The sequence below is a fragment of the Podarcis raffonei genome, chromosome 5, assembly GCF_027172205.1.
Source record: "Podarcis raffonei isolate rPodRaf1 chromosome 5, rPodRaf1.pri, whole genome shotgun sequence".
Lineage (NCBI taxonomy): Eukaryota > Metazoa > Chordata > Lepidosauria > Squamata > Lacertidae > Podarcis > Podarcis raffonei.
This window is the reverse complement of record NC_070606.1, coordinates 35,586,361-35,601,583: the sequence shown is the minus strand read 5'-3', so window position 1 is coordinate 35,601,583 and position 15,223 is coordinate 35,586,361. Positions and strand designations below refer to the sequence as shown.

The following is a 15,223-nucleotide window of genomic DNA, read 5'->3' as shown; positions in this document are numbered from 1 at the left end:
AGTGTATTTGAAGGTAAAACCTAGCGCAATATAAAACTTCCAAAATAACAGAAGAGATCAAAATACAGGAATATATATATATGCATTTTATTAGTATACAAGACGTTTTTCTTCCAAGTGGACTCAACATAAGATGGGGGGAAAAGACAAGCATGCTAAGCTTTAAGCCCCATTGCTGCCCCCATCACTTTCAATGAGTTGGAATGTTAACTTCTGCAGCCAGGTGCCTCTCTGCCTGTATAGGGTGCCCTACATACAATGTTGCTGGATGCATCTATTGACTAAGTGCAATCATATGCATGTTGACTTAGAAGCGAGCCCCACTGAGTTCAGTGAGTGACATCCAAGCAAATGGGCATAGCATTATAGTTCCAAAGTATCAAAAATATCATCCCTAAACTCTCTGGAGATCAGTACTTCCTTCTACCCCCTAGATTATAATAATACATAGATTATATTGATTAAAATGTTCAAATCCTAGTGTTATTATTCTTAATAATTACATTTGTTTAACACCGCCCTCCATATCTGTAGATCTCAGGGCAGTTCACAACATAAAATTACAAGTTTTCTTCTCCCTCTCGAATAGGCTATACAGGACGTTCAAGGACAGCAAATATTTATATATGTTGATGGAAGCCTGTTTAGGTGGAGAGCTTTGGACAATTCTCAGGGACAGGTAAGGGAAACTGCATCATTCCTTTGGATAGGAAATGAAATTCTTCCAGCATACTGAATGGTCACTCTGAATTAAGAACTAGTGAGAATAAACTACTGATAATAGGGAGAAAGTTAGGAACCAGCAGCATTAACATAATAGCACAACAAAGGGAGGAAGGGTATAATAATTATTTACCAAAAGTTACTTTTCTTTTGTCCTTCAAAAAAAATTCAGTAGTAAATTCCTAACCTTTAGTAAAAAAAACAAAACCAAAAACCACACACACAAACACATTCAAATTGCAAGGTGCTGGGGTTTGTTTGTTTATTTACTTATTTTTAAAAACCCTTTGAAATCCTTGTAACTCTTTTTCTCTGATAGTCATGGTATATACTGCCATCTAGCTTTGAAAAGGGTTTATCTTTTGCTTTTCCTCAGACCATCCATTAATATTACTTAGTAACTGAAACATTATGGCATCAAAACAGCATTCACCTCTGGAAATAGAAAAAGTTTCAGTAGATTTAAAGGTAATTTCCTGACCAGTTATAAGGCAGAAATAGAAATGTTAACCTATGATTGAAACTCAGCTTACATTGAAATTCAAGGTAGAAGCTGAATTTATATTGGGGGGGAAATGCTTGGTACAATATTTAAATGGCTCGTAAATGATTGGATTTTTGAAACACTTTCTAAGCTTCAGCCCAGGGTTTAAAGTGCTCTCTTTAAAGTATTTGTGGGGAATGTAAGAGTAGAATAGTTGTTGAAAACAAGTTTGTACCTGCAGACTTTTTTTCTATTAACGGGGTGTGGGGGGCATACTGCAAACAGCTTGCTAATAAACAGTTTGGAGTATTATTAAAGAATTTAAGATCTAATATTTCCAATTCCTGAAATACAATGTTTGACAGCTGACTGTAATATATACCAATTATTTTCAACCTTGCGGTATGCTCGTGAGAATATTGTGGTATCGATACCTGTCTTTGTTCCCACTCGAATACTTTTATTTTTATTTTTAGTGCAGCATGTGAGGAAGATATTTGTGGCTTTTAAAAAATCATAAGCCTTCAACAACTAAGCAAACAAGCAAAGAAATATGATTCCATGATAACCTTACAGCTGTTTCACAGTAGTGTTTTTCTGGCAGCCAGTGGGGCTGCTGCAGTCAAGTCATTAATATATGAAATATGCTTTCCTGACACCACAAGTCCTTTAGGTTGTTTTTATATGCATTACATGCTAAAAATGGTTGAACGATGCTTTCTCGGTTTGTAAGGTTTACTGCTGCCAGTGGAGATCAAAGCAATTACTCCACACTTAAAACCCTGTATGTAGTTACACAAGTCACTGCAATGTCCCCCAAAGTACTTTTCAGCCATGCAAAAGCAAACCTTTCTTAGAGTGCAGACCCAAACTAATCTGATGCCTACCTTCATAATGATGGAGCTTCTAGGTTCTTTGCGTCCCAAATCAGACATGCTCTGTGGTTCTAACTGGCCAGTCCCTGCTATTTTGATCCTTCCCTACAGGGTAAGGGGGGGCATTTGTCACCTAGGAGTTAGGTTTCTAAGGAAAATGGACAAAGTGGCTTATGAGTGATTAGGGTGGTTTGTGAGAGATCAGCGACTGGTGAAGCCTTCTCTAGTATGACTTGTAACCAAGCTCAGCAACCAGGCTCAGCAATTTCCCCCTTCTCCATCCAAACAAAACTGGGGGGATATCTAGGTTTATTCTGAAGATTATACTAGTCAGATTATACTGCAGCATCCACTGTGTCATAACGAGGACCATTAACAGGGTCAGATTCATCCTCAAAATCCCCAAGAGGCCCCAGTACCCAGTACCTGCTCAACTAGCAGGTATAGAAGGGAAGGGATGCCTCTTTGCTCCTTTTCACATCCAAACCCTCCAGCACCTGCAGCACACTTCTATATCAGTAGCACTAGGAGAGCCCTGTCTCACTGTATGTCAGATGGTAGGAGGATACAGCACTGGGCATCAGGAGATGAGCTAAGTTGACTGGTTTAAGTTTATATCAGAGGAGAGAGTCCTTAAAATGATACGATTTGCCTCTCTGCTTATTCGTACACTGGAGCTGGTGTTGTGTAATAGCTAAGACATTGAGCTATGAACCAGGGCACCCTAAATTCAATTTTAACCTTTGTCATGAGATGATGTCAATTTATATCCTGCCCTTCCTCCTGAAGGAGCCCATGGTGGCAAGTGGCCTTAAGGTAAGTTGCTACTGTATTTCATTATCTCCAACATGGAGATTAAAAAACCCCCAAACAGATGTGTTTGTTACAGAAACAATGCATATGAAACGTTTTAAATACAAATATATTCATGTGAAACATAAATTGTAAAGCACTGTTGATCTCTCAGTCTTTCTCCTCTCACTTCCCACACCCCATATCCCTGGTTGCAGAGGTTCATTTGAAGATTCTACAACCAGATTTTATACTGCATGTGTGGTAGAAGCTTTTGCCTATCTGCATTCCAAAGGAATCATTTATAGGGACCTCAAGCCAGAAAACCTCATTTTAGATCACCGAGGTTATGCCAAACTGGTGAGTACTCATGATGTTTTTCTTCCAAATAGCAATAAAATATTACATTGAGATGCTCACTGCATTGTAGTTAAGGGTCTGTCTCCTTCGCCATTATAATAAAATGCCTTCTCCAATGGGTTTATAACAGCCATAAAATAGTGCTTCTGGCTGAACAGCAGTACTCAGCTCTGTACTGCCAGGACAAATCAGTTTGTAAAAAAGACTAATGAAAACAAATTAATCTCACTGTTTCCGAATCTTAGATGAGCAGAAGTTGAAGTTCACAGTTGGTTTTAAATAGCCTTTGTGGCATTATGCTCAGAAATTTATTGTTCATACCACATGATTCCAGTACTAGATAAAGAGCTTGACATCTTCCCCAACATTTCATCCAAAGAAACACTGAATCTGTAACGGCTCTTTTTCAAACAATACCTTTGTTATTTCTGCGAATAGTCCATTATTTCAATCCCCTAGTTTTTGTGTGCTGTGCTACACTATTATCGATAGAAAAATAATTAGGCCTCATACATGCCTGACTTATTACATGCTGTTCTTGAAAGAGATCATCATGGCTGCAGGTGGGACAATCGTTAAGGCTGATAGGAGTGCCTTTCCTTTTATGCTATAAACCATGAAGTGTTCAAGTACAAACCACACAGAATCACAGAGCTGGAGGAGGGGGCTCATTGCCCAACCCCTGCTTGATGCAAGAAATCCAGAACTAAAGTGTTCCTAACAGATGGCTGCTCAGCCTCTGCTTGAAGACCTACAGTGAGAGCTCACCACCCATCTAGGCCATTAGTGCCATTAAGAAGCTTATTCTAATGTTGAGACAAAATCTACTCTCTTGTAACTTAACCCCAATAGAATCATTTTAAAACTAGGGACAGCTGAACCTGTTTAACACTGCTCTACGTTATTTATTTACAGGCAACCCCTGCTTTGCATGGGGGTTACGTTCTGGGTCATTGCGTGTGTTGGTAGAGTGTGCATAAGCCCGCCCCCCACCCCACCCTCTTCCCAATTCGGAAATGGCCCATGCCTGCAGGGTTGCACACTTTTTGAATGCGAGCAAAACGGGAGTTGCCTGCATATGGTTAGCTCCTACATAAAATAGCCAGTTATGATGGCTGACGGTGGACAGATCAAATTATTGACCATCTGTAAAACGTGAAGTCTTAAACAAGTGTTATGAACTCATTTATTTTGTTTTTGTACAAATCTTAAGTCTGAAAGATGTTCCTACATAGCTTCCTGTACTTCTGCTTTCTGTGACAGCCCTATATGGCAATCAACATTCTCACTCTGAGTATATTCCCATGAAAGATTTCTTTCTGAACTGGTTTATTCTAAGCAAAGCATGAGCATCTCCTCAAGCCTTTGTGTCTGCATAATTGCTCTTTATTTTTTTCTTTCTTGATGGGTGTGTGAACTTTCTTTCACAGGTTGATTTTGGCTTTGCAAAAAAAATAGGATTTGGAAAGAAAACATGGACTTTTTGTGGAACTCCAGAATATGTAGCCCCAGAGATCATCCTGAACAAAGGTCACGACATTTCAGCAGACTACTGGTCACTGGGAATCTTAATGTATGAACTCTTGACTGGCAGGTATGGGCATTGAATTGGAGCTACTGATAAAAATAGATCAGCAAATTAGAGAATATTTCTGCCTTTGTCACTTTGATTAGGAGCACTAGAGGTTCAGAGCTTGCATATGCAATGATTATGCCCTCTCCCCCCCCCCCCAAAAAAAAGGACTACAAACTTATTGTTGAGGCTGCTCATTATTATTTTGCCCTGGTTCACAGTCAGAATTCTAGCAAATAAAACGTATGGAACAGACAGCAGAAGGGGAAAGCTTGGACAACTGAGGTGCAGAGTTACAAATTTAAATCTCTTGGTTTCCATTCCTTGTTCTTCTGGCAGCCGTTTGTTGTTGTTTTTTGTACAGCAAACACATGTAAAACAGGTCTGTTTTTACATTTCTAATAGAGGCAGCATAAGCATCTGTCAGGAATGATTTAACAGTGGGTGGCTAACCTGTGGCCTTCCAGAAGCATGGTCAGGGATTGTGGGAGTTGGAGTCCAAGAACATCTGGAGCACCACAGCTTAGCCTTTTAAGCAGGTATCCCCAAACTCGGCCCTCCAGCTATTTTGGGACTACAACTCCCATCATCCCTGACCACTGGTCCTGTTAGCTAGGGATGGTGGGAGTTGTAGTCCCAAAACATCTGGAGGTCCGAGTTTGGGGATGCCAGCTTTAAAGGGACAATGGATTCCTGTAACGCACTTTGAATGCTAAGATGTGGTACTGAAACCATTTCTAGTAACAATAGCACACCTTGCGTAATTTCTAGATATTGCAACTTCAGAATACTATGTAATTTGGTAAGCGGACAAATCATCACGTTGTCTAGAAACAATAGAATAGTCACAAAAAGTTATTCAGTTTTAACTCACGCAGGACAAAACAATTTCATGATGCTATGGTCTAGGTCCTCATTTTAGCATTAGCAAGCTACAATTCACAAAAAATGCTGGAAAAATATTGTCCTCCAAAATATGTTTTGGCCATGGTTAGTGGCATTTTTTAAAGAACACCAAAAGCTATTATTCAGCTAAACTGTTGTGTTAGTGGAGTGTAAAGGTTAAAGGAAACATTGCTGTGTAAGACAATATTTCACTTAGTTGGGGAGTCATTAAGGCACCCTATCCTTTCCTTTTTGTATCCATGAACTATAAGCACATAGAAATTCTGAACCAACCCCTTTTCTATCTCTCCCCTACAGGAGAGTTTTCAGAATTGTTGTGTGATAAAATCAGGGTCAAATATATGCATTTTAAAGTACCTTTGACTGTTCCTAGAATGATGCACTTCTTCAGACCATAATTCTCAGATTTTCCCAACATGATGCCTATATTGGTTTAATAAATCCATGTAGAACTGGAAAAGTATTCTCACGTTGCGAAAAAGCAAGATTTTCAACTGAAATCTCATCCCATATATATAGCATGCAAAATTATATGAATTCAGCATTATCGTAGTACCTGCTCTTGTAAAAAGGCACAGTTATTTGCCAGATATATAGAAATAGGTTCATCAGTTTATAGATTTACAACTCAGAAGGAATGATGACAAGAGCTGTATTACCTTACACCAAAGAAACACAAAAATTCTGCATTCTGTCATAGTTTAAATAAATAGGCATATCACATTAAAATGTGTGTTTCCCTGTGTTTAAAGTGGCAGAACTTAATATGTATTTGCTGCTGGTAACATGGGTATTGCTGGTTTTAAGGGCCTACACATCATTGTTTCCCAACCTGATGCCCTCCAGATGTTTTGGACTACGGCTTCCATAAACCCCAGCCATTGAGTAGTAGTCTAAAACAACTGCAGGGCACCACAATGGGGAAAGATACCGTAGATGGTATAGCATCTAGTAACAGCACTAAAATCAGCTTGAACGTAACTGCTATATAATGAAAGCTTTCAGGAGTTTAACAGATTTTTATTGCCTTATCTTACAACATTTGACGACATATTAAAACAGATTTTTAACTTTGGGTTTTTCTTTTCTTTTCTTTAGTCCACCATTCTCAGGCCCAGACCCCATGAAAACATATAACATCATACTAAGGGGGATTGACATGATTGAATTTCCAAAGAAGATTGCCAAAAATGCTGCTAACCTAACTAAAAAACTATGCAGGTAAACACTTTGTAGATTGCATTAGTAGTTTTGTCAAGAAGGGAATGTGAATTAGCACCACAAGTTCTTGCTGTTTTGATGCTGCTTGTATTCTATAGAATTTTTGTGCATGTTTTGGTATTCGGGTTGGTCCTGATTACTTCTGAATAGATGTTGTTGTTGTTATCAATTCTTTTACCTGCCCTTCACCAGCAGGTCAAAGGGTGGATTTCAACAACCTAATGTTCCAAATTAAAGGCAGTTATAAAGCATACTACATTCACGATAATAGGGTGGGTCTTGAAAACACATCTCGGGTGCCAAAGGCCTGGGTGTAAAATAGACATGGTTGAGATTACAGCCTTAGAGTCATACTTGGAGTAGACAGTCCACTGTTTTGATTGTTAGCTCCCTTGCATGCTGTTGAGAACAACAGTGGGATAGAGAATGTTTAAATAAATAAAGGATAGTAGAGAATGGAATTACCTCCTAGCTTTTTCGTTCCACTCTGTTGTGTGCTGGGGTGTTATTTTTTCTTTTTCTTACAGGGACAACCCATCAGAAAGACTAGGGAACTTAAAAAACGGTGTCAAGGATATTCAAAAGCACAAGTACGTATGTTTCAGATGCTGAAAAGTTATTACCATCAGTTCATAGGACATTTTCCAGATGGTATAAGAAGCAACAGTCCTGCCCCAGTACTAAACGGAGGGAGAAAATTCTGACAGAAGCAAGGGCAACAGGAGAAGTATATACGCAGTGTTTAGGCTTTCTTTTAGTTTGAAGCTTGAAACAAGTTCATTGCTTATTATGAGGCATTTGTTTTGAATTTAAACCACCTCTAGGCTTTTGGGGTGCAACCAATACAGTGGTGCCCCGCAAGACGAATGCCTCGCAAGACGAAAACTCGCTAGACGAAAGAGTTTTCCGTTTTGGAGGTGCTTCGCAAAACGAATTTCCTATGGGCTTGCTTTGCAAGACGAAAATGTCTTGCGAGTTCCTGTGGGTTTTTTTCCTCCCCCCACCCTTTTTCTAAGCCGCTAAAAGCCGCTAATCCGTCAATGGGCTTGCTTCGCAAGACGAAAAAAGCGCTAGACGAAGAGACTCGCAGAACGGATTCTTTTCGTCTTGCGAGGCACCACTGTATTTCTTGCGAGGCACCACTGTATTCCCACTGATGGGAATTCAATGGACTTGAGCTTTATAGCTCCTAAAACTGGGTGCCATTGGCTCTGTGAGCTATTTGCATTGAAACAAATGCCTGGAACGTTGGTTAATATATTGGTGGTTTTTAACTGACAGTATCTTCAAAGAACATAATTTATATATTTTTAAAAAATACCAATGCAGGAATAGTTCCCACTCAACATATCATAATGAAGTGCCAAACATCATGCTTTCTGTATATATATAAGTCCCATTTTGTTTGACATTTACCATGTATAGAGAAATGCCATTCTTGTTCCTATAGTGCTATATGCAGTGTGACTTTTCACTAGCATAAGTGGTTGTGGGTGGTGCACAATGAGGCACCCCGTTTTCACCACTCCCCCTACCAACTGCCACACTCTATGCCATATCCCATACAGTTGTAGACCCTCAGGAGACTTAGGGGGGCTGCAAATCCTGCTCCTTGCCTTATTCATTTCCTTGTTTTTAGGTGGTTTGAAGGCTTTAACTGGGAAGGTTTAAGAAAAGGTACATTGACACCTCCTATAATACCAAGTGTGAGTATACCATTTATTCTGTTATTTGTTCATACATGCTAGATTGGAACAGAGAAACTGCTACAATAACAAACAGCTTTGGTTGAAAGCCCTGTGGGGCTCCAGCTATACTGGAGCTTATCTATATAAGCATGTTTCTCACTGATGCTGTTGTCAGGGGCATGCATTAAGAGTGCAGAGTTTTCCCTGACGTTGATGCATCAGAGCTTGTGCACATATGTGGAGTCCTGGGCTGAGATGTATTTCCAGAGACATATTGTTTTCCTTTTAATTGCAGTAAAGCTGCTAGTTCTTCTTTCCTAGCCAGTTTGCTTTAGGTCTCTTGTGCTTCGCCTTTACTCCTTCCTCCTGTCTCTCCAACATGCCCTTTCTTTCCTTCCCAATTGCCAAGTTCCTGCAATTCTATACCAGTGCTAAAGGCTGTGCTTCTGCTGTCAGGCATATCTCTACCACCTGCAACTGCTGTACTAACTCCATGCTAGTCCAAATGATAAAACAGGGACTAAGTCAAAGTAAAACAGAGTCAAAGCTGACGGCACACTCCCCCCCCCCAAAAAAAAGTACAGTAGTCCAAAATAGTTTGCTTTTTGGTACCTCTTCTTTGTTGTAATCACTTCCCTTCCATCAGTCATACAAAAGATTCCTCCAAACACAGTAGTTTATAAGTGACTGAACAGAAGCACAGCTGTTTCTGTACCAGAGCTCCAAACTTCATGGATGTACCTCCAGGTTTCGGTACTGTAGCAGCAGGGAATGAAGCAATGGGAGAAAGCTCTCCGTAGTCACTATATACTTGCAAACATTCACCTTTTAAGCCCACAGACCGTTCCAAAAGGAGGAATGGTGAAAGCTCTGGTTGTTTTAGCGTTTTTCTTTGGATACAATCTAATTTTATATATTTTAATTTAGATAACAAATATTCTCAGATCCTCAGCAACCCTTTCCCCATATTATATAGCTAAGCAATGTATATCCTGAAAGCATGAGCTTCATGACTTAACCAAATTGTATTTTTCCAATGTCTGAATGAAAGTGAATTTTTGATTTTGAGTCATACAGTGAACTATACTTTAAAATTTCACTTTTCTGGTTTTAAGAATTCACTGTGAAAACTGAAGCTTCCCCCATCTGCAACTCATGTGATATATTGAAAAACAATCCATCAATTTTGAAAATCCCTAAAACAAATAGTAAATCACAAATTAAAGTGGCAAATTATGAATGAATTTATCACTTTTAAATGTACAAAACCTTGAAATTTATTTAGGAGTCATGAAGCTTAGTTTTCTGAAAATAGTGGGTTCCCCTCTATCTTTAGGTACCGACTGTTACCTTCTCCCCACTTACCCAAGCAATCAGAAGTTCCAGGGGCAGCGCTTCCGAGTTTAGTTTCCTTTGGATGAGCGAGCACTGGAGACTTAAGGTGTCTTTGTACTATTTGCTTTATTTCCAAATATCCAAGCAGAACCTAAGTGGAGACAAGCAGGCAGTCTTGAAACCTAGAAATTCCATTATGCTGTATGCATCCCTAGAGAGAGAGAGAGCTCCTCCATCACCCCAAGATGCTTTGCCTTCAGCCAACTCAAAACTCTCTTTCCTTCTCTCCATGTTTCCAAATTTAACACTGTCACCTGTTGTTTCTTTTCAAAATATATTTATATGGATAAAATAACATTTCCTTCACCACCAACTTCTGCTGTGGTCAGGGGCTTCCCCCCCCCCTTGACCCTATAGAAAAAGGAATTATGAGAAATATAAAGGATGCATATATAGCTTTATGAATTTGTAAGCTTTATAACTAGTTTTTAACACACAAATGTGTGGTCTCCTGGAGAGGAGCTAAGTCAAGGTTTGGCTTCCCAAGTTGTCCAAACTGGGATTTGTGGTTTAGCAGGCTCCTCACTAATTTTGAGCTGTAATCAAGAAGAAACCTTGGCTGCAGCATTCATGGAGTCATAGTCTGGCTTACTGTGTCATGCAAACTAGCCCACTGTATCACTGGCTTTCATGTTTATACTACAAACATATATTTTTGTATCTGTGGTGCCCTATGCTTAACCATCGCTATTTGGGCCCAACCGTTTCTAATTATGTCTGTTCTACTAGCGTTGTGTTTATTCTGGCCATTGTACTGGTTCTTGTTTTTCTACTGCAACAGCCATTTGTATATAATTCAATAAACAAATCAATTCTTTTCAAGATTTAGTTAAACAAAGCATGTACTATTTTTATCTGTACCTTCTAGAATTTGTATGATGATTATTGCTACATTTGTGCCCCACCTTTCCTCCAAGGACCTCAAGGTGGTGGCCATGGTTCTCCCCCTCTCCACTTTATTCTCAGAACAAACCTGTGAGGTAGGTTAGGCTGAGAGATGGTGAGTGGCCCAAGGTCACCCAGTAAGTTTCATGGCTGAGAAGGTTTTACAAAGTCTCCCTTTGTACCCTGACCCACTCAGCACATTTCTCTCATGTCATTTTATGACTTTTCCAAACTGCTGAATGCTCCTGAACTGCTGTTTCTCATGCAAAATATTCCAAGACAGTGACAGAGCATTCATTGTGGGCGCCCAATGGAGCTAAACAGGGCTGTGCTGTGCCACCTTCGCAACTGCACAGTGGGAAGCCCAGTCCTGCTTCGAGGGGCTCACTCATATCACCTATGCAAAACCCAGCACTGCTTTGCAAGACTTACAAAAGTGGTGCAAGTCAGGCAAAGTGCATGCCTATTGCATTCTTCTCAAGCCACCCTCCAGTTTGAGAGCAGCTGAGAAGGACGCAGCAGGGCAGGGTGCAAAATAGTGCCAGGCTTGCAGGCACTGTGAACTCTTGTGTCCTTCTCATAGCACCCTCCAGCTATGGGGGCACTGTGAAAAGGACACAACAGCTCATGACGTACTGTCAGGCTGGCAGGGCATCATAAGAAGTATGCCCCCCAAAAAAACTGTGCCCATGGCCCCAGCCCCACCCCCCATGCCTCCTTTCCAAGCATTCATCACAGATCCCATTGCTGCAGATAAATTTCTCATCCAAGTGACCATCAACAGCCAGTAAAAAAACATTTACATTAGTCAGATCGCAAACTATATAACCAGAAATGCAAAACCCATGACATGCTTGTTCAGAAAATTTAAACAAACAAAACATCTCATGGCAGTACTGTAAATGGAAACTCTAGTATCTGAAATATTGTGCTTTCCAAAGCTGTTCTTTGGAATTCTCACTGGCAAGCATGAAGCTATAGTTTTGAAATCGGAAAACTGTCTAATGATTCCAGCCTGGGCATAAATCATCATCATCAACAGTACAAAGTCTGTTTTTCTCCCCACTGGACAGGTTGCATCTCCAACAGATACAAGCAATTTTGATAGCTTCCCTGAGGACAACGATGAACCACCACCTGATGACAACTCAGGATGGGACATAGACTTTTAATGTATTTCTCTTACCTGCTTCTGCCTTGCTGAAGACAGCTTCCTGAGACATGGCTGCCAGCAGACCTGAAGGAATTGGGAAGGATTAGTGCTCGGGGTCACCATGATGCCTTGATTGATGCTGCTACAGTAACACTACAGTGGCATTAGGACTTCTTGCTTAGATGACAATAGTGCTCTTCACATGTTTTCTGTTTGAACTTAACATAGCAGTTGACATGGTGGTCCTGAAGCAAAGCCTTTTTCACCAGTAATTAAATGTGTTTTCTATCACTGTAATGAACTCGCTCCAGTCGTAATTTGAAAGTTGATAGAATAAGATGCACATAATTCTAGCTGCAATATCTGTATTGCTAATTCTGTTCTGAAATGTTAAGTACTGTAGAATCTACAGTGTGGGATTTGGGGTACTCCCAAAAAAGCAAAAGGAGTGTGTTGGGCCTCTTAAAGCGGGCCAACGTATTAAACCAATGAGGACCACAAAGCTATTGGTCTTGGAGTTCATGTCAAAGCAGTGCTATATAGGTTGTCTTTCTTTTTGAGCAGTATTCATGACAAGAATGAATGTTACCCTTTTCCATATTTAATTTCTGATGTGCTTTTCCCCTCCCAAACTGATAACAAAAGCACAACTGCTACAGTTTTTATTGAACTGTTAAAGCAAGTATGGGTCGGTCGGTTCTCACACGTATCTGAGAACAAGGTATATCTAACATTTAATTTTGTTGGTACAGCTACATAAGAGCATGTAGAAGATTATTCATAAAACTACTCATTTTACATATTATATATATATATAATAACTATATTATAAACAAAGACAAATGTGCTTATCAAAAGGTCCTAGAAAGGAAATGATAGCAGCCAACTGGTCCAATAGGAATTTACACTGAACTTAAAATAACATTTACCTTTTAGAGCCCAAGGAGGGAAAATGCAAGACTCACTGCATACTATATAGGTGCTATGTACATTTTTTAATCCATGAAATAACCAAACATCCACAATCATTTTTCAGGAAAATATGTAGCACGGAATGTGACTGTCAACTAAAATCTCAAAATAATAGTCACACACACGCGTTTTTGCTGCTCCTTCATATAGCATTACCATCATTTGTTTTGCTTTTTGCCAAATCTTTAGACCCACTGTTTTCTAGCTGTATTTTGATTGTTTATTGCAAACATTAAATAATTCCACTCTCCTCGTGAAACGTAATACAACCACAAGTTATATCAATCAGTCTAAAAAGCATGGAGCTGAAATGTGTGCAGCTGAAATGGGCCACTTCAAAATCCTATTCATTTCAAAGGGAGAGTTGAGTGCATACGGAAATTAATGAGAGTTTAAAATGTTCCAGTTTGGGTGAATCATACTTACTAGGCTTGAGCTTTCTAACATATATGTGTCACTCTTTTGACAGTAATAGATTATAAAAACATAGAATAATGATAGCAATCTCGGTGAAGACATCTACCAGGAAACGTTTACTTCCAATATACTTGCACCTTTAGATGAAGTAATCTCACTCCTAATGCAGCCTTACGTATACAACAGAGTTTTTATTAGTTCAATAAAAAACAACCCCTACAACCCACTTTTAAGATGCCATCACATAATATGAAATGCCACTGAAGATAAACACATCTATCCCCTTGTTCATTTCCGTCAACGTAACACCACTGCAGTCTCACAATAACCTGAATCCAAAAAAGCAATTTTCATCTCCAGTTTTGCTCTTTATGAGTTAACTTAACCCTCTTTTTTTAAAAAAAATCCGTGTTTCTCCTAGCTTCCATCTTTTTTGTACTTACACCTCCCTCCTCCTTGATTTGCCCTTTCCAATATTTCACTTCCTTTGGGATTAGAAGGGTTTAAGTTCGGGCAAAACTAACTTGTTTAACTTACTATAAAATCTTGACTTATTCATTGATTCCAGATGGGACTTAAGTTCAACTAACTCACAGGACGATCCAGTGCATGCTTTACTCAGAAGTAAATACCACTGTTTTCATGCAAAAAAAAAGAATGCATACAATAGCAGCCTCAGTGTACATCCAACCCAATTTGTTTAATGTAAATTTTCAAACCCTCCCTTGGTTATATGCATTCAAAGCCGTTAGTTATAACTTGCAACAGCACTTTCTGTTAAATGTATGTCACTGCAATTTTTTAAGACTTATATGATTTAGGAAACACAGCAGAATTGTGCTTTCAGTTTGCAATGTTTAGATACAATGCACTTTTTTTACCAACTCAATATAAACTGTGAAATAGCCCTCAAAATCTTCGTTTCTTAAAAATTAGCAGCTGCTCAATCAATCATTTCAGTTTCCCAAGGCTACCAGGCTCCTGGTCTTATACATTAGAAGAGAGCATGTGGGTTTAAAGAGTGAAAAAGAGATACCATGGCCTTCCTTATATACTTGCACATTTGACATTAGCATAACTCTTTCAGGAGTCATTCCTGTTTGACACTGGTATACATTACAGCAAACTTGTAATCCTATTTCCACCTCATTACTGGTGGAAATAACCAAGATATTTAAGCCCTTTTTAGGGGCAGGAATGCCTTCCCACTATTTGTTGTGGCTTCCACCTGATTGTGATAAAACAACCATGAGCATTAGTGGTCAGGAACAACATAACCGCTGGATCTTAAGAAAGCGCACTCTTCTTCCAGTACATAGGAATATTTGTGGGAACACTAGGATCCAACCACAAAGCAAACACAGCAGCACCATTTGCAGTCTACTTCAGAGCTTCCAAAACTTACACCACTATAACATGACAAGTCTTCCCCTACACTGATGCATTTGAACACTCTTCCTCACACAGCTTCTTATGAGCTGCTTAGAGTTGTTCTGGCCAAACCCAGCATCAGCAAGGACTATGAAGCCTTTTTGGCTAGTGAGGTGCAGCTAGATAGAGATATCACCATTTCCTAAGTACTGTACTGGATTGTGCTGAAGCTGAAGGGGCATGCTATTTGTTTGCTTACTACAATTTATCAAAAGAGACATAAAAATATATTAAAATATTGCAATTAAAATATGGGTAAGTAAAGCAGAAGGAAGTGAAGTAAAAACAAAAATAAAGTGCTACTTTATTTAATCCTATAAAATCAGTCTACAGGAGGTACTTCATTGT

General features: G+C 39.3%; 1 protein-coding gene across 5 annotated transcripts in view; it reads left to right on the top strand.

Annotated features, from left to right (window-relative positions):
• Positions 1-13,581, top strand: part of PRKG1 (protein kinase cGMP-dependent 1) — a 583,893-nt gene extending 570,312 nt beyond the window's left edge. For 2 of the 5 annotated variants that reach the window (XM_053388611.1, XM_053388609.1), the window contains exons 12-18: positions 590-679; positions 3,093-3,234; positions 4,665-4,828; positions 6,812-6,934; positions 7,462-7,524; positions 8,574-8,640; positions 11,976-13,581. In XM_053388611.1, the coding sequence (XP_053244586.1) occupies positions 590-679; positions 3,093-3,234; positions 4,665-4,828; positions 6,812-6,934; positions 7,462-7,524; positions 8,574-8,640; positions 11,976-12,074 (748 nt within the window). In that variant the 3' untranslated portion in view covers positions 12,075-13,581. The other 3 variants (XM_053388607.1, XM_053388606.1, XM_053388608.1) reach the window with 2 other exon arrangements.
• The last annotated feature ends 1,642 nt before the right edge of the window (positions 13,582-15,223 follow it).